Below are 20,636 nucleotides of genomic sequence, written 5' to 3' on the forward strand. Positions count from 1 at the left end.
TATTCCCATCTCTTTCAGAATTTAACACAGTTTATTGGGACGCACACAGTCAAAGGCTTTGGCACAGTCCATAAAGCAAAAATAGATATTTTTTCTGGAACTCTCTTGCTTCTTCAGTGATCCACCGGATGTTGGCAATTTGATCTCTGGTTCCTCTGCCTTTTCGAAAACCAGCATGAACATCGGGAAGTTTACAGTTCACGTATTGTTGAAGCCTGGCTTGGAGAATTTTGAGCATTACTTCACTAGCGTGTGAGATGAGTGCAATTGTGTGGTATTTTGAGCATTCTTTGGCATTGCCTTTCTTTGGGATTGGAATGAAAGCTGACCTTTTCCAGTCCTGTGGCCACTGCTGAGTTTTCCAAATTTGCTGGCATATTGAGTGCGGCACTTTCACAGCATCATCTTTTAGGATTTGAAATAGCTCAGTTGGAATTCCATCACCTCCACTACCTTTGTTCATAGTGATGCTTCCTCAGGCCCACTTGACTTCACATTCCAGGATGTCTGGCTCTAGGTGAGTGTGAGTGATCACACCATCGTGATTATCTGGGTCGTGAAGATCTTTTTTGTACAGTTCTTCTGTGTATTCTTGCCACCTCTTCTTAATATCTTCTGCTTCTGTTAGGTCCATACCATTTCTGTCCTTTATCAAGCCCATCTTTCCATGAAATGTTCCCTTGTTATCTCTAATTTTCTTGAAGAGATCTCTAGTCTTTCCCATTCTGTTGTTTGCCTCTATTTCTTTGCATTGATCGCTGAAGAAGGCTTTCTTATGTCTCCTTGCTATTCTTTGGAACTCTGCATTCAAATGGGTATATCTTTCTTTTCTACTTTGCTTTTCACTTCTCTTCTTTTCACAACTATTTGTAAGGCCTCCTAGACAGCAATTTTGCTTTTCTGCATTTCTTTTTCTTGGGGATGGTCTTGATTCCTCTCTCTTGTACAATGCCATTAACCTGCTCAGTTCAGTCACTCAATTGTTTCCGACTCTCTGCAACCCTGTGAATCGCAGCATGCCAGGCCTCCCTGTCCATCACCAACTCCCGGAGTTTACCCAAACTCATGTCCATCGAGTCGGTGATGCCATGCAGCCATCTCATCCTCTGTCATCCCCTTCTCCTCCTTCCCTCAATCTCCCAGCATCACGATATTTTCCAATGAGTCAACCTTTTGCATCAGGTGGCCAAAGTATTGGAATATCAGCTTCAACATCAGTCCTTCCAATAAACACCCAGGACTGATCTCCTTTAGGATGGACTGGTTCGATCTCCTTGCAGTCCAAGGGACTCTCAAGAGTCTTCTCCAACACCACAGTTCAAAAGCATCAATTCTTCAGCTCTCAGCTTTCTTCACTGTCCAACTCTCACTTCCATACGTGACCACTAGAAAAACCATAGCCTTGATTATATGGACCTTTGTTGGCAAAGTAATGTCTCTGCTTTTGAATATGCTATCTAGGTTGGTCATAACTTTCCTTCCAAGGAGTAAGCCTCTTTTAATTTCATGGCTGCAATCACCATCTGCAGTGATTTTGAAGCTCCAAAAAGTAAAGTCTGACACTGTTTCCACTGTTTTGGGGGGCCATTAACCTGTACTTTCCCTCAGTTCCTCCCTAACTGAAGGTAACTGTAGTCTACTTCATATTTTTTCTTTATTAGCTAAATGCCATATACTTATCGGATCTTAGTTCCCCAACTGGGAATTGAACCTGGGCCACAGCAGTGAAAGCACCAAGTCTTAACCACCAGACTTTCAGGGAATTTCCCTACTCCCTGTCTACAGATTTTTCTATTCTGGTCCTCTCATAATCCTATGTATAGTATTGACTTTATAATTGAAGTTGGTTTATCCATGTGAAATATAAGATAATCAGTTTATGTTAACTTCTTACTTCACTAGCATAATTTAAAGATGAATATGATCATAAGCACTTTGATACTGGTGATGAGAAATAAGAAAAGTCCAAGAAAATGTGATTGGAGTTAAATCTAAGTAACTTACTGATAATCAAAATAATTTTTAAATCTAACTTGTCTTAGGTTGAAAAGCCATCATTGCTTGAAATATCATATACATGTATTAGAGTATGTGTATGCAGATATATTTTTGTTGAAATACAAAGCTCTGATTTACTATAATGTATAGTTATGACTTTGTTAGTAATTGGCTACATATTATAGTAATTGAGAGGTATACTGTACATTAGATATACATAAAATTTATGTTTACATTTAGAAAATGAAGAAATTGAAAAGCCAAGACTTCTATGGGGTCTTTACTTCAATATGAGAGATTCTTCAGATGTCAGCAGGAACTCTTATAATGATTTACCATCAAACGTTTATGTCTGCTCTGGCCCAGACTGTGCTTTAGGAAATGATAATGCAGTCAAACAGGTAAGGCTGTTGGTCTTTCTCAGTTTTAGATTAAGAAGTTGGTGTGGTAGGGAAAGTGAATTCTTTTTTCCTCTGAGAGGTGGACTAAAAGAGCATCTCTCTCATTTAATACCATCTCTGTAATTTGCTCCTAAACATTTTCTCTCTGAACAACAAAGCCGCATTAAATATATTTTAAATGTAGTATTAAATATTGTCCTGGTCTTGAATATAATGATGAAATATAAGAGATTGTTTATGAGTTCCATTGTGGGGATAAGGATAGAAGATCTTAGAAATACATATCCAGAAAATGAATTTATAATGCCAATATTCTAAAGAGACATTGCTTCTAATTTAAATTGTGGTCTATCAGTGTATTTTGAAATACATGTACTTTTTTCCTCTTTAAACTTGAGTCATTTCAAAAGGCGTGTAACTGGTAAGGCACACAAGATGTATTTTTTAAATGGCATCTTTAAGGCACATTCTTATCATGGAAAAGAACATACAGCTTTTCACAGTGAACATGATTCCTTTAATGTTTTGACACAAGCTGGTGTCTCAAAGCTACTATAATAACTGCTGAGGAGTATGTTAAATCAAGGTTGAATTTGTGACAGCACTCCTGGGCAGGGCTATAAAGGTACAAGATAGGTGACACAAAATGCCAAAAGTAAATTAAGACTCTACTAAGCTGAAAATTCATATGCATGTACAAATATACTTTTCTGCACTTTACCAAAAGAGAAGAGCAGAAAATACTGTTTTTGAGGCATAAGTCTAACCTTTTCAGCAGTATAGTTAGTACATCTATCTTTTGAATCAATAAATGGATAATTTAACATTTTTCCAAGACTACAGGTGGAAATTTCATTCCCACTAGTAGCAAGGATCTTATAGGAACAAATGGCTTCTTTGAGCCTTTAATCTAATTTTTCAGCATAGCAGCAAAGCCGTGACCCATACATTTACAGTTGTTTGCCAGATTCTTTGTTTTTAATCCTCAGAGTCTAATGGTAATCCAGGATAATCATATTTAGTCAGTGATAAGAAACAGAAACAAGAAGTCACATCTCTCATCCATTTTTTGTTCTGTTAGTTTAATAGGAACCCAGAATAGTTCAGTATCTACATTTATGGCTTAAAATGGCCAGGTCGTTTTTGCTTTGATGTTCCAGTTTTTCCCAAGCAGAAATTACCAACAAGTTATCAGCCAGATAACTTTATTTATCAGTGAACTTTAATGTTTTTTAACCAAAATGAAAGGCCTTAAATAAGGACTTAGTATACAAGTGCTAATGTGATCTAAGCTGTAAGCTAGAAATTATAATTAAAGGATAATTTTATCATGAGTTAATTTGCTTCCCAAGAAGATAGACTTGAGTACAGTGTTACCACAGAAGAAAACAATAATGCTAGTTTGGGTGCTAATTATTATATGCTATTAATTATAAGTAAGCTTATATTTGTTATATAGCTTTTAACCTCAAATAAGTTTTAGGAGAAATATTATAATGCCTACGTTAAAGGGCATCAATAATAACTTTTAAAAATAGCCAGTTTATTCAGATAAACTGTGTTCTAATTCTAGTATATTACACTGTGTTCATCCCAAATGCTAAGTGATGATTCCTGTCTTCCAAATTGTCTATAAAACCCTCAGAATATCACCTAAGTTTTGCCCATGTAGGAACATAAGCACTTGGAGATTTCCATTTTCCTTTTTTTAAGTAAAATGCTTCATTTTACTATTTGTCAAGTTTGCATCTGCTGTTCTTATTTGTAAATGTATAGATGTTGAATAACATAGACCTGTCTCCCTTGTGTTCATTTGAAACTATGATTTGAAGACATTAAAAATAAGAAGTAATCTTTGTTTGATACTCACAAGTTAAAGTTGTATGCAGGAGCATACCAAGACATTCCCGATTATGTAATTCTTTCTGTGACTTGCTAGTTTTGTGGTCTGTGTTCTATTTTTTTTTTTCTGAACCTCACATAGATACTTCTTTTCTTATATGAGGAATGTTTCATTAACCCACGCATACTGATAAATAGACTGGTCTGTAGTCCCTACTGGTCTATACTCCCAAGGCAGTGATAGCTCACTCCTCTTTCAGGTGTCCCCATTGCCTTTGAGCTGCCACTGCCTTGGGAACAAGAATAGTTAAATAGTGCTGTACTCTGTATTATATTTCAGGTATGAAATGGGATAAATTGGCTGATGCTGGACTGGTAGTATAACCACCATTAGAATTTTGTTTATATGGAGAGATCAGCAAATTGCTTATGACTTTTGGTACATAATTTGTAAGTTGAAGATGAACTTTCTTGGTTGTAAGAACTGTCAGGTTGCTCACATAGTGCAGTAGCATTTACTTTCTCAAGCTATTGAAGGAGAGGGCAATTTTAGGTGTCATATTTCCTGAAGCTTCCATTTACTGTGCATTTTCTATATGCCAAGCACTGTCTTAAGCATCTTATATATATATATTATCTTATTTAGTCCTCAAACAACCCTATGAGGTAAGTATCTGTTGCATCCCCATTTTACAGATGAGGAAATTAAAGCCCAAAGAGGCTAAATAACTTGGCCAAAGATCACATAGCTGGTAATTTTGACCCAAGATTTAACCTCAGGTCTGTTGCACCGCACTGCTAGTACACATGTGTAGTGTACAGTACTTTCATCTTGTTAATGTAGATGCATCCTAAATACATTAAACTGCTAGATGGGTCTGCTATTCCCATCTCTCTCAGAATTTTCCACAGTTTATTGTGATGCACAGTCAAAATATTTCTGTTTTTAGACTTCCTTGTAGCTCAAATGGTAAAGAATCTGCCTACAATACAGGAGACCAAGGTTTGATCACTGGGTCTGGAAGATATTCTGGAGAAGGGAATGGCAATCCACTCCAGTATTCTTACCTGGAAAATCCCATAGACATAGAAGCCTGGTGAGCTACAGTCCATGGGGTCACAAAGAGTTGGACATGACTTAGAGACTAACAGACACAATGTTAAGTAAACATTCAGTTCAGTTCAGTTCAGTCGCTCAGTCGTGTCTGACTCTTTGCAACCCCATGAGTCCCAGCACGCCAGGCCTCCCTGTCCATCACCAACTCTTGGAGGTCACTCAGACTCACATCCATCGAGTCTGTGATGCCATCCAGCCATCTCATCCTCTTTTGTCCCCTTCTCTTCCTGCCCAAAATCCATCCCAGCATCAGAATCTTTTCCAATAAGTCAACTCTTTGCATGAGGTGGCAAAAGTACTGGAGTTTCAGCTTTAGCATCATTCCTTCCGAAGAAATCCGAGGGCTGATCTCCTTCAGAATGGACTGGTTGGATCTCCTTGCAGTCCAAGGGACTCTCAAGAATCTTCTCCAACACCACAGTTGAAAAGCGTCAATTCTTCGGCGCTCAGCTTTCTTCACAGTCCAAATCTCACATCCATACATGACCACAGGAAAAACCATAGCCTTGACTAGACGGACCTTCGTCAGCAAAGTAATGTCTCTGCTTTTGAATATGCTATCTAGGTTGGTCATAACTTTCCTTCCAAGGAGTAAGTGCCTTTTAATTTCATGGCTGCAGTCACCATCTGCAGTGATTTTGGAGCCCAAAAAAATAAAGTCTGACACTGTTTCCACTGTTTCCCTGTCTATTTTCAATGAAGTGATGGGACCGGATGCCATGATCTTAGTTTTCTCAGTGTTGAGCTTTAAGCCAACTTTTTTGCTCTCCTCTTTCACTTTCATCAAGAGGCTTTTTAGCTCCTCTTCACTTTCTGCCATAAGGGTGGTGTCATCTGCATATCTGAGGTTATTGATATTTCTCCCGGCAATCTTGATTCCAGCTTGTGTTTCTTCCAGTGCAGCATTTCTCATGATGTACTCTGCATATAAGTTAAATAAGAAGGGTGACAGTACACAGCCTTGACATACTCCTTTTCCTATTTGGAACTGGTCTGTTGTTCCATGTCCAGTTCTAACTGTTGCTTCCTGACTTACATACAGATTTCGCAAGAGGCAGCTCAGGTGGTCTGCTATTCCCATCTCTCTCAGAATTTTCCACAGTTTATTGTGATGCACAGTCAAAGGCATTAGCGTAGTCAATAAAGCAGAAATAGATGTTTTTCTGGAACTCTCTTGCTTTTTCCATGATCCAGCAGATGTTGGCAATTTGATCTCTGGTTCCTCTGCCTTTTCTAAAACCAGCTTGAACATCTGGAAGTTCACGGTTCACATATTTTTGAAGCCTGGCTTGGAGAATTTTGAGCATGACTTTACTAGCGTGCGAGATGAGTGCAATTGTGTGGTAGTTTGAGCATTCTTTGGCATTGCCTTTCTTTGGGATTGGAATGAAAACTGACCTTTTCCAGTCCTGTGGCCACTGCTGAGTTTTCCAAATTTGCTGGCATATTGAGTGTAGCACTTTCACAGCATCCTCTTTCAGGGTTTGAAACAGCTCCACTGGAATTCCATCACCTCCACTAGCTTTGTTTGTAGTGATGCTTTCTATGGCCCACTTGACTTCTCATTCCAGGATGTCTGGCTCTAGGTGAGTGATCACACCATCGTGATTATCTGGGTCGTGAAGATCTTTTTTGTACAGTTCTTCCATGTATTCTTGCCACCTCTTCTTTATATCTTCTGCTTCTGTTAGGTCCATACCATTTCTGTTCTTTATCGAGCCCATCTTTGCATGAAATGTTCCCTTGGTATCTCTCATTTTCTTGAAGAGATCTCTAGACTTTCCCATTCTGTTGTTTTCCTCTATTTCTTTGCATTGATCGCTGAAGAAGGCTTTCTTATCTCTTCTTGCTATTCTTTGGCACTCTGAATTCAGATGCTTATATCTTTCCTTTTCTCCTTTGCTTTTCGCTTCTCTTCTTTTCACAGCTATTTGTAAGGCCTCCCCAGACAGCCATTTTGCTTTTTTGCATTTCTTTTCCATGAGGAAGATCTTGATCCCTGTCTCCTGTACAATGTCATGAACCTCATTCCATAGTTCATTAGGCACTCTATCTATCAGATCTAGGCCCTTAAATCTATTTCTCACTTTCACTGTATAATCATAAGGGATTTGATTTAGGTCATACCTAAATGCTCTAGTGGTTTTCCCTACTTTCTTCAATTTAAATCTGAATTTGGCAATAAGGACTTCATGATCTGAGCCACAGTCAGCTCCTGGTCTTGTTCTTGCTGACTGTATAGAGCTTCTCCATCTTTGGCTGCAAAGAATATAATCAATCTGATTTTGGTGTTGACCATCTGGTGATGTCCATGTGTAGAGTCTTCACTTGTGTTGTTGGAAGAGGGTGTTTGCTATGACCAGTGCATTTTCTTGGCAAAACTCTATTAGTCTTTGCCCTGCTTCATTCTGCATTCCAAGGCCAAATTTTCCTGTTACTCCAGGTGTTTCTTGACTTCCTGCTTTTGCATTCCAGTCCCCTATAATGAAAAGGGATTCTTTTTTGGGTGTAGTTCTACAAGGTCTTGTAGGTCTTCATAGAACCATTCAACTTCAGCTTCTTCAGCATTACTGGTTGGGGCATAGACTTGGATACGGTGATATTGAATGGTTTGCCTTGGAAACGAACAGAGATCATTCTGTCGTTTTTGAGATTGCATCCAAGTACTGCATTTCGGACTCTTTTGTTGACCATGATGGCTACTCCATTTCTTCTCAGGGATTCCTGCCCACAGTAGTAGTATATTGGTCATCTGAGTTAAATTCACCCATTCCAGTCCATTTTAGTTTGCTGATTCCTAGAATGTCAATGTTCACTCTTGCCATCTCTTGTTTGACCACTTCCATTTTGCCTTGATTCATGGACCTGACATTCCAGGTTCCTGTGCAATATTGCTCTTTACAGCATCGGACTTGTTTCTATCACCTCAGCTTTTTTTCTCTGTACTTCCCAGTATAAGGAAACTTAGTCACAATATAATTAGCCCTTTTAAATTGTTTTAACTACATGAAAGCCTTTACCCTTTAAGCTTACTTCTAGTTTTAAAAGGACGAAGATTAAAAGTTGACAAGTACTCTGAACCAACCTCTTTGTATAAGTCTCAGAGCTGTGGCTTAGTTGGCAAATGAAATGAAACACACCAAGAAGTTTCCAGAAAGACCTTCCAGAAAGTGATGGTGCTAAAATGTTCCAGCAGTTGGAAAGAGAGGAGAGACTTGGGAAAGGCCAGAGTCTGGCTTTGGGAAATTGGCAACAGCAGGGGTCAGTGGCAGATGGGCTAAAGGGGGATTTCCACATCAGGTAGAGTACAAATAAGGGCAGGACAGCAAAACGTGCAGTTGGTTGGCAGTCTTAGGACACACATTGTTTATGACAGGAATATACAGAAACAGATTGAGAGGGATCCAGCCACGGATATTGGGGTTCAGGGGAATCTATCCTGTAGAGAGGTGGCAAGAGAGAGATAAGGTGTAAGATACAGAGGAACTGGAGTAGAAGTAAAAGAAAGAGTAATAATAATTATAGTATTTATATTCAATATTTGCACAATATACAGTTTCTAAAATTCTTCCATTTATATATATCCTTGGACTGCAAGGAGATCCAACCAGTTCATTCTGAAGGAGATCAACCCTGGGATTTCTTTGGAAGGAATGATGCTAAAGCTGAAACTCCAGTACTTTGGCCACCTCATGTGAAGAGTTGACTCATTGGAAAAGAGTCTGATGCTGGGAGGGATTGGGGGCAGGAGGAGAAGGGGACAACCAAGGATGAGATAGCTGGATGGCATCACGGACTCAATGGATTGAGTCTGCGTGAACTCTGGGAGATGGTGATGGACAGGGGGGCCTGGCGTGCTGGGATTCATGGGGTCGCAAAGAGTCGGACACGACTGAGTGACTGAACTGAACTAAACTTACATGTATAGCTACGTGTGTGTGTGTGTGTGTGTGTGTGTGTGTGTAAACTGTATTGTAGAGATGTTGGATATAAATATTACAACATACATTACATATATGTACATACATATGCATATATCATATATATATATATAGAGAGAGAGATTCTATTCCATGCCTGGCACTAAGGATTCAGAGTTAACTAAAACCTAGTCATCATTCCTGGGTGAATCACTGTCTAGTAAAGGAGAAAATACTTTGGCCACCTCATGTGAAGAGTTGACTCACTGGAAAAGACTCTGATGCTGGGAGGGATTGGGGGCAGGAGGAAAAAGGGATGACAGAGGATGAGATGGCTGGACTCAATGGACATGAGTTTGGGTTAACTCTGGGAGCTGGTGATGGACAGGGAGGTCTGGTACGCTGCAATTCATGGGGTCACAAAGAGTCGGACACGACCGAGCAGCTGAACTGAACTGAACTGAAAGGAGAAAAACATAGAAACAAATGACATTGCAGTGTGGTATCTGCAAAAAAAATATTGGGACTTCTCTGATGGTCCAGTGGTTAAGACTGGATTTCCAGTGCAGGGAGTGCAGGTTCAATCCCTGGTTCGAGAACCATCCTACATGCTGTATGGTGAGGCCATAAACAAATAAAAGAATAGATTTAAAAAACAAGAAGAATGATATTGAAAGTATAAAGGTAATATGGAGGAGCCACAAGTTCTATCTGGGAGTCAGAGAACCTTACACAGAAAGATATAAAAGATGAGTAGCAATTCTTCATCCAAATGGAAGACAATCAGATTGAAACATTCCATACATTATAGCATTTGCACCAGCCTAGGCTGTAAACATCATAGTTGAAGAAGTCAGTCAGTCAGTTCAGTCACTCTGTTGTGTCCGACTCTTTCTGACTCCATGGACTGCAACACACCAGGGCTCCCTGTCCATCACCAACTCCCAGAGTTTTTTCAAACTCATGTCCATTGAGTCGGTGATGCCATCCAGCCATCTCATCCTCTGTCATCCCCTTCTCCTCCCGCCTTCAATCTTTCCCAGCATCAGGGTCTTTTCCAGTGAGTCTGTTCTTTGTATCAGGTGACCAAAGTATTGGAGCTTCTTCAGCATCGGTCCTACAAGTGAATATTCAAGACTGCTTTCCTCTAGGATGGACTGGTTGGATCCCCTTGCAGTCCAAGGGACCCTCAAGAATCCTTTCCAACACCACAATTCAAAAGCATCAATTCTTTGGCACTCAGCTTTCTTTATAGTCCCAATTCTCACATCCATACATGACTACTGGAAAAACCATAGCTTTGACTAGATGGACTGTTGTTGACAAAGTAGTTTCTCTGCTTTTTAATATGATGTCTGGGTTGGTCATACCTTTTCTTCCAAGAAGTAAGCATCTTTTAATTTCATGGCTGTAGTCACTATCTGCAGTGATTTTGGAGCCCAAAAAGTGAAGTTTGTCACTCTTTCCACTGTTCCCCATCTATTTGCCATGAATTGATGGGACCAGATGCCATGATATTAGTTTTCTGAATATTGAGGTTTAAGCCAACTTTTTCACTCTCTTCTTTCACTTTCATCAAGAAACTCTTTAGTTCTTCTTCACTTTCTGCCGTAAGGGTGGTGTCATCTGCATATCTGAGGTTATTGATATTTCTCCCAATAATCTTGATTCCATATTGTGCTTCCTCTAGCCCAGTGTTTCTCATGATGTACTCTGCATATAAGTTAAATAAGCAGGGTGACAATATACAGCCTTGACGTACTCCTTTTCCTATTTGGAACCAGTCTGTTGTTCCATGTCCGGTTCTAACTGTTGCTTCCCAACCTGCATAGAGATTTCTCAAGAGGCAGGTCAGGTGGTCTGGTATTTCCATCCCTTGAAGAATTTTCCACAGTTTATTGTGATCTACAAAGTCAAAGGCTTTGGCATAGTCAATAAAGCAGAAATAGATGTTTTTCTGAAACTCTTGCTTTTTCCATGATCCAACGGATGTTGGCAATTTCATCTCTGGTTCCTCTGCCTATTCTAAAACCAGCTTGAACATCTGGAAGTTCACGGTGCCTTGACTAGACGGACCTTTGTTGGCAAAGTAATCTCTCTGCTTTTAAATATGCTATCTAGGTTGGTCATAACTTTCCTTCCAAGGAGGAAGCGTCTTTTAATTTCATGGCTGCAGTCACCATCTGCAGTACTTTAGAAGCCCAAAAAAATAAAGTCTGACACGGTTTTCACTGTTTCCCCATTATTTCGCATGAAGTGATGGGACCAGATGCCATGGTCTTAGTTTTCTGAATGTTGACTTTTAAGCCAACTTTTTCACTCTCCTCTTTCACTTTCAACAAGAGGCTTTTTAGTTCCTCTTCACTTTCTGCCATAAAGGTGGGGTCATCTGCATATCTGAGGTTATTGATATTTCTCCCGGCAATCTTGCTTCCAGCTTGTGCTTCTTCCAGCCCAGCGTTTCTCATGATGTACTCTGCATATGAGTTAAATAAGAAGGGTGATAGTTTACAGCCTTGACGTACTCCTTTTCCTATTTGGAACCAGTCTGTTGTTCCATGTGCAGTTCTAACTGTTGCTTCCTGACCTGCATATAGGTTTCTCAAGAGGCAGGTCAGGTTGTCTGGTATTCTCATCTCTTTCAGAATTTTCCAGTTTATTGGGATCCATACAGTCAAAGGCTTAGGCATAGTCAATAAAGCAGAAATAGATGTTTTTCTGGAACTCTCTTGCTTTTTTGATGATCCAGCGGATGTTGGCAATTTGATCTCTGGTTCCTCTGCCTTTTCTAAAACCAGCTTGAACACCTGGAAGTTCATGGTGCATGTATTGCTGAAGCCTGGCTTGGAGAATTTTGAGCATGACTTTACTAGCATGTGAGATGAGTGCAGTTGTTCAGTAGTTTGTGCATTCTTTGGCATTGCCTTTCTTTGGGATTGGAGTGAAACCTGACCTTTTCTAGTCCTGTGGCCACTGCTGAGTTTTCCAAATTTGCTGGCATATTGAGTGTAGCACTTTCACAGCATCATCTTTCAGGATTTGAAATAGCTCCACTGGAATTCCATCACCTCCACTAGCTTTGTTCATAGCGATGCTTCCTAAGGCCCACTTGACTTCTCATTCCAGGATGTCTGGCTCTAGATTAGTGATCACACCATTGTGATTGTCTGGGTCGTGAAGATCTGTTTTGTACAGTTCTTCTGTGTATTCTTGCCACCTCTTCTTAATATCTTTTGCTTCTGTTAGGTCCATACCATTTCTGTCCTTTATCGAGCCCATCTTTCCATACAATGTTCCCTTGGTATGTCTCATTTTCTTGAAGAGATCTCTCATCTTTCCCATTCTGTTGTTTCCCTCTATTTCTTTGCATTGATTGCTGAAGAAGGCTTTCTTATCTCTCCTTGCTATTCTCTGGAACTCTGCATTCAGATGCTTATATCTTTCCTTTTCTCCTTTGCTTTTTTCTTCTCTTCTTTTCACAGCTATTTTAAGGCCTCCTCAAACAGCCATTTTGCTTTTTTGCATTTCTTTTCCATGGGAATGGTCTTGATCCCTGTCTCCTGTACCATATCACGAACCTCCGTCCATAGTTAATCAGGCACTCTACCTATCTGATCTAGCCCCTTAAATCTATTTATCACTTCCACTGTTTAATCATAAGGGATTTGATTTAGGTCCAGAAGAGTTTTAAGCCAGAACACGATTTCTTAGCAGGTAAAGAATCTGTCTGCAATGCAGGAGACAAAGGAGACATGAGTTCCATACCTGGGTTTGGAAGATCCCTTGGAGGAGGGCATGGTTACCCTTTCCAGTGTTCTTGTCTGGAAGTTCCCGTGTCAGAGAAGCCTGGCGGGTCACAGTCCATGGGGTTGCAAAGAGTCGGAGACTACTGAGTAACTAAGCACAAGGCATAAACAGAATTTCATTTTCCATTGACCCCTCTGAGGGCAGCATAAAGAATGATTACACAGGAAAATCCTAGAGGCAAATTGACTAGTCCAGTTCTGAGATGTTGCAGTTGTTCCAGTGAAAGATGGTGCATGTCTGAGCTGTGTCTCTAGGCGTCTGTGTCTCTAAGAACAGATGGAGTCAAGAACTAAGAGATAAAATCAATAGGATGTGGTGGTTGCATCCAGAGAGTGAAGGGGAAGAAGAACTTTTTCAGGTAGACTAGGTAGAGATAAAAGACAAAATGACCACTAGAGTAACTAAAATGTGAGTTAGAGGCTCTGTCTGACACCAGTCCTCCTGTTTCTAGAGACTAAATGTCTCCTTCAAAGATGTATATAGTGTGATCCCTGGGTGGAAGCAAGCAAAGCAGGCATTTCAAATATTTAATTTGAAAATAACCATAGTTAAATGGCAGGTCCAAAAATATGCCCTTGAATTTTACTTATGAAGGAAAGAAACTGTTCTATTTACTGGATGCAGGAGTATGCAATTATAGATGGCCATCTAGCAAATAGTTTTGATTTTGCAACCCATATAATGTATTTTGCAGCTGCTTGACTCCACCATTGCAATGCAAAAGCAGCTATAGATGGATAAATGAGAGTGACTGTTCCAATAAAGCTTTATTTATGAAAACAGACAACAGGCTGGATCTGGCCTGTGGGCCGTAGTTGTCAACTCCTGGCCTAATGGATGACCTTGTGTGTACATTAGGACAGAGGGTTGAAGTGGTACAGACAGACATTGTAAACTTTAAAGCAAAACATGCATATATCTTAAAACCCTTTAATGACTTTCTTTTACCAGTAGGGTAGCATGCAACCTACCTAACTTGGCAGGGACCCCTATATAACAAAGAAGTATATTCATCTAAATAAAACTAGGAATATGTTTAGAATAGAATAACAATGCTACTTGCCATATTTACTTTCTTGTATGTGTGTATGTGTTTGTTGTTTTTAATTAAGATCACGTTTACTTTCTTATTCTCTTACCCTGCCAGACTAAGCTCAGCTTAAATCTTGACATTTCAATTTCTGTTATTATTAATAACAGTCATAACAGTTACCATATAAAGAAGCTTACTCTCTTCTATGCTGTAGACAAAGAGAGCAAGGCTCAGATGCTAATTAAACATTCCCTAGATCATGTCACTACTGCATTTGGCATGGTTTTCTATTCAGAGTCCATAGTCTTGGATTATGTAATACTCCTCAAAGCAGAGGGAAGAAAACTAGAAAAGCAAATAGTTGAACAATGAACAATGTTCTTGATTTGAACAGTTGTTAAAATTGGTATATGCTAAATTTGACTACAGATATCACAGATAAGATCTATTAAGAAATTATATAAAGAATATTAAAAGAAATTTTATTTCTGTTGACACGTAGAATAAATGACCTTAAAGTCTTGACTAGGCACCTGATCAAGTACTCATATACTTGAAGGGTGTGTCTGAATGAATGTATTTGAGTTCTGAAAGCAGATTTTAGAAGGCTATGTATGCTGTATAAAGTTCCGTAACTTAATGATTATAAGGATGATACTTCATTTTTTAAATTGTTCCAGAAAGGTTCGTATATTTTATGTTAGTGTTCAAAAACTATTGTGCCCTTTCTTCCCTGGCCAGGCTGAAGCACTTTTCCAACAAATCTGCCCCAACGAAGACTTCTGTCCTCCCCCACCGAATCCTGAAGACATTATCCTTGATGGAGACAATTTACAACCAGAGGCTTCAGAATCCAGTGCCTTACCAGAGGCCAACTCAGAGACTCCCAAAGAAAGCTCAAATCTGAAAAACCCAGAGGAGCCCTCTAAATAATGAGTATATGCCAAACTGGATACCACACTGTGGAAAATCCTCCTAGCCTGAGAGTCTTCTTGATGGAAGAACTGTTTGAAAAATGTTACAAAACAGCAGCCAGTTAACATGCAGAATTACCAAGAAAAACAATAAAAGATATCCAAAAGGGGATTTTCCTTAAAGAGGACATTCTAAGACCACAAAACACTTTGTAAAGCACATTGACTTGCCTGCTTTAAGATACCAAACCTGTGGAATTAGCAGATAAAAATTATAAAGTGGATTGATTCCCAGAAATACAGCTATGTTTATGAAAGTGATCCTATGCCTTGTTAGTAATTCTGTGGTATTAGGACAGCTTTTGCCTGCCACTTTGCTTGAAAGCCACATATTTTGAATTGGCTCAAAAATTTCCTTTGATTATTTGAGTTATATTTTCTTTATGGGTGTGAGCATTCTGACACAAATGATGAAAGTATATGAGTTTATGTAGCTGAAAAAAATTAAAGTGTTGTAATCCAAGCAGGAGCCTATCTTTGAAATAGAGGTTTGTTTTGTTCTCTATCTTGAAGAGAATTGAAGATACTATATTAAAGTAGACACTTTTACAAGCAAGGCACGAGTCCCTTACTGGTTTTTTTTTTTTTAATGTTAATAGTATTTGTATTTGAGTCCTGAACATTCTACGAAAGCTCAGTACTGGAAAAATGAAAGGAAAGATTTGAATAGGCTTCTTTGGTGTTTGGAAATTCTTTCTAGTTGAGTACCTAGAGCACTAACCTGATTGTCTATGGACCTAATTTTGTCCTAGCTATACTGATATTAGGCAAATATGATGATGATATTTGCAAATTGCCTAATATGATATTAGGGAAAATGTTTACTTTCTGCACCTCAGTTTCTCTACATGTCTACTGTATAAGAATTATTTTGAAGATATATGAAGCGCTATCCTTAGAATGATTTTTCTGGAATAAAAGTTCTTTCAGAATTTTCTCATTGACTTGGGGGTGAATATCAGATCTCATGCAGCAAATAATTGCTTGCTGTCACTTCCCCCAACACAATAAATCATAGTGTTTTTATTGCATTAAGCTTTTAAAATAAAAATCTATTTCTTAAATTAGTATTTAATAGTCTTATAGAAGAGTAAACATAGTAACATATAGAATTGTGGTTTTAAATCTTAATAAGGAAAACATTCTATAAACTCTTCATATTCCTTTTCTAGTAATTAGACCTGAAACCACCAATGACTCTAAACAGAATATGACAATTGATAAACCCTAATATGCACTTAACATAAAAATATAAGGGCTGTGAATAGACAGCAAATCTAGGTACAGTGAGTGCCTGTATTAAAATCTTTCCAAATGCTGAGCTCTGATGGTTTATCTTCTTTGAGCAATAGTTTGGACTTAACAACTTATTTGAATAAATAAATTCATTGAAAGTGTATTGTCATGCTGTCTGGCCGGTATTGCTGATCAGAGAGCCATGGCTACAGTAGAAAGCACATAGTTCTTACATTCTTCAGCTGTAGCAGGGCTTTGACCTCTCCAGATTTCAGCCAGCTCTTTACGGTCACAGACTCATGAGAAATGGAAAGAATGTAGCTCTTGCCTCACCTTTTAACCCCCCAGCAGGGTTTAAATTCAGCAGATATAGCTGAATCCAGAGGAAAACCTTCCAAGCCTTTCAGGCTACTCCTAACCTCTCTCCCCATTGCACAGCCTTTCCCCTATCTCTTTAATCCCCTCTATCCCTCTCTTCCCTTTTTATAATGTTATACAAATCAGGGACAATAGAATTACATTATAACCTACTTTGTTATGTGGATTCAGATCTGTCTTAAATTATATTTCCTGAAACCCAACTATGGTATGCACTGAATGCAAAATAGATACCTATAAGCACTGGGTATTGGTCCTGCCCTGCAGTACCAGGAATATAAAAGGTTCCACTATATGAGAGCATTGAGTTTGGATACAAATGCAGTAAGCTGCACCAATTAAAATATTGTACTTTGTTATAGCTTAGAGTTAAGGCTTCTTGATACATCATGCACACTTATGTAAACAGCCAATCAGGGTAGACCTAGAATAACTAGAAAAATTCTGATAGCTTTACTACAGTTCTCTGAACAATGAAGGAGATATTCTGTAGTCTCATGGCCCAATCTATACTGTACCCTATTTCATCCATTAGCCAGTATCAGAATTTCTCTTCTGGATTATTTATTAATACTGTTGAAATGTTTAAAAGCTCCTGAATATCATTAGTGATGATTAAGATAATACACAGCTGTTTAAAACTTTGTGTTAGAAAACTTTAGATACTTCCTCTTGCCTCAGAATGTAATAGAAATTATTCTAAGAACATTCTTTTCAGCTGTCTTACTGCAAATACTTGTTTTCAGAGCTTTAAAGAAAAGTCTTTCGGTTTTATTGTAAAACCGTAAGCATGAAGTCATATGAATAAAATTTAGATGTTTGTACATGATGCAGAAATTTCATTAGCTAATTTTAAATTTTGAAAATTGCTGTTATCAAAGAATTGTTATTCCTATGTTTAAAATGTATTATGCATGCTTCTTATTAGCCAAAGTGATAATACCATTCAGTTTAGTCATCAATATGAAAACAGATTACTAACCCTATGTTGCTACTGTATTTTTGTCTATGCCTGCCCAGAAAAACATACATTATATATATATATATATATATATATATATATATATATATATAATAAACATATATTTTTCTACAGGAAAACTGAGTTATAATTTTCCCATCTACTATTATACTTAGCTGCTTATAGAAAAATGGTCATGTTAATGATTAACTTCTGGAATAGTAATTTCTGAGATTGGCAGCCCTCTGCCCAAAATAATGGGCATGCTAATGATTAACTTCTGTCACAGCTATAGTTCTGGAGAAAGCAAAGTATGTCTAAAGTCCTAAAAACCTCAAAAAAAATTTTTGTTGAAATTTTATCACTAAATAGTAATGATCCTTTAAAGCAATTTTCTTACAGATAAGTATTTACTGCCATTAGGATAATTTCTCTCAACTCTTGACTGATTTTCTTAAGTGCATTTCAGAAAGCATGAATATATGGTTATTCATAATTTGCACACTGTAACAGTAAGTTTTCAGAGAAAATAAAGTCTGTTTTAATGCCTTTCAGGTGTGGTATCCTATTTTTTAATATTAAAATTTTGTATATATGCCAAGAAATGAAAGAGTGTCTTGAAACTGATTTATTTGTTGATATTGGTCTATTATTTAACCTCTCAGTTAATTTTCCAGCTATATATTTGATTTTATTTCTAGGCATCTGCCGACTGTGTCAGGCTTTTGAAAAAGGCAATCAAATGATACATGGGTATGATTTACTTAGCAAACTGTTCTAGATGCCAGCATCAAGCTTCATTCTGTTTGAAATCAGTGTTCTGAGGCATGGGGTATGGCATTACAATACACTACCTGCAAACTGTTTTCCCATCTCACTTAGTGTATGAGACTCTGACATGTTTTTCTTATTTACTTCATGAATGAGAATCTGAAATGTTTTTCTTTGTGGTGGTTGAGTCCCCAGTAGCTTACAACAGATAAGAGACTGTTGATGTTCTTTTCATGCAGAAATCACTCACTGAACTGATTTGTTCTTGAATCAAATAATTATAGCAGAGTGACATTTTCTGTGAATTCCAGGTAGTTTCTAAATCTTCTCAGACAGGATGTATTCAAAAGATAACATCAGTATTTCTAAACTGGCAATTTATCTGTGTTATTAATAAATCAAGTTTAAAAAAGATAAGGTTAATTGAATTTTTTAAACAAGTAGCTAGATTATCCTTCAAGCACATTGAAGCTCAGAGTATTCACACTTTTTTAAACAAGTGCTTTGATATGTTTGAATTCTTTAATGATGGCTTTTTAAAAATGCAAGAGGTTTAACCCTTAACATCCTAGGTCACACTTTGAAAACCACTTTTTTTTTTTTTTTTTCCTATTATAGTTTAGCTATGGGGCTACAATGAGATGCCCTTCCCATACAAGTTGCCACGTCTGCTCTTTGTCATGATGATGACTCTTAGGACCATTTGACAGATAATCAATAGAACTTGGATTCTAGTAGACTGGAGGGTCTTATCGCCTATCACTACAGGGCAATTTATGTTGCTAACACCTATTAATGTTAATAGGACTTGCATGTGTAAGTCCTCTTCCTGTCAGTGAGACAGTTGACCCCTGAAAGAAATATTCTTTAAAGATGGACAGTTTTACTCTAGAAACATTAGTGAATTGTCCTATTCAAATTGTTCATGTGTGGAAAAAATAGTATTTCAGCAGAGGATTTGTAGAGCTTGAAAAGATGACAAGTACTAGCTCATAGTTTCTATTCACAGTCTAATATACATTAGACACTATTACTCTTCATCTTATCAACATAGCATTTTTCTCTTATTTTCACTTATTTTTATTTTGTAATTGAAGTATAGTTGACATTCAGCACTATGTTAGCTCCAGGTATGCAACATGTGATTCGATATTTCTATACAATACAAAATGATTACCGTAGTAAGTCTACTTATCAACTGTCACCATACAAAGTTATTACAATATTGACTATATTCCCCATGCTATACATCACATCCCCATGATTCATTTTTTTACTGGAAATTGTACCTCTTAATCTCCCTCACTGATTTCATTCATCCTCCCCACACTCCTCCTCTCTGGCAATCTATTTTTTCTCTATCTACAAACCTATTTGTTATGTTCATTTGATTTGTGTTTTAGATTCCACATATAAGTGAAATAAAATAGTATTTGTATTTCCCACCTCCCTTATTTCATTGAGTGTCATGCACTGTAGGTGCAATCCCTTTCAAACCACCAGTAGCATTTTTCACAGAACTAGAACAAATAATATAAAAATTTGTATGGAAACACAAAAGACCCCAAAAAGTCAAGACAGTCTTGAGAAAGAAAAACAAAGCTAGAAGTATCACACACCCTGGTTTCAAACTATATTACAAAACTACTGTAATCAAAACAACACAGTGGCACAAAAACATAGATCAATGAAACAGAATAGAGAGCCCAGAAATAAGTCCACACTTACATGGTCAATTAATCTATGACAAAGGAGGCAAGAATATGCAATGGGGGAAAGAGATCCTCTAATAAATAATATTGGGAAGATTGGGCAGCATTCTCACACTATATACAAAAATAAGCTACAACTGGATTAAGGACTTAAATGTAAGACCTAAAAATATAAAACCCTTAGAAGACAACATAGGTAAAACAAACTTTGACATCGGTCTTAGCAATATTTCTTTGGATCTGTCTCAAGCAAGAAAAACAAAAGCAAACAAATGAGCTATCAAACAAAAAAGTTGCACATCTAAGGAAACTATTGACAAAATGAAAAGACAACCTATGGAATGGGAGAAAATATGTGCAAATAATATGACCAAGAGGTCAATATTCAAAATACATAGACCATAAAAAATTTAAGTATCAAAACCCAATTTATAAGTGGGCAGAAGTTCTGTATTGATATTTTTCCAAGAAGGATATGCAAATGGC

The 20,636-nt window shown here is 37.8% G+C and overlaps 1 protein-coding gene across 1 annotated transcript in view; it reads left to right on the forward strand.

Moving 5' to 3' along the window:
* The window catches only part of CHM (CHM Rab escort protein), a 214,332-nt gene extending 198,930 nt beyond the window's left edge, over nucleotides 1–15,402 (forward strand). The window contains exons 14-15 of the mRNA XM_068963181.1: nucleotides 2,239–2,399; nucleotides 14,860–15,402. Of these exons, the coding sequence (XP_068819282.1) occupies nucleotides 2,239–2,399; nucleotides 14,860–15,051 (353 nt within the window). The 3' untranslated portion in view covers nucleotides 15,052–15,402. The remainder of the gene's footprint in view (nucleotides 1–2,238; nucleotides 2,400–14,859) is intronic.
* Nucleotides 15,403–20,636: the final 5,234 nt, after the last annotated feature.

This window comes from Capricornis sumatraensis, chromosome X, assembly GCF_032405125.1.
Source record: "Capricornis sumatraensis isolate serow.1 chromosome X, serow.2, whole genome shotgun sequence".
Classification (NCBI taxonomy): domain Eukaryota; kingdom Metazoa; phylum Chordata; class Mammalia; order Artiodactyla; family Bovidae; genus Capricornis; species Capricornis sumatraensis.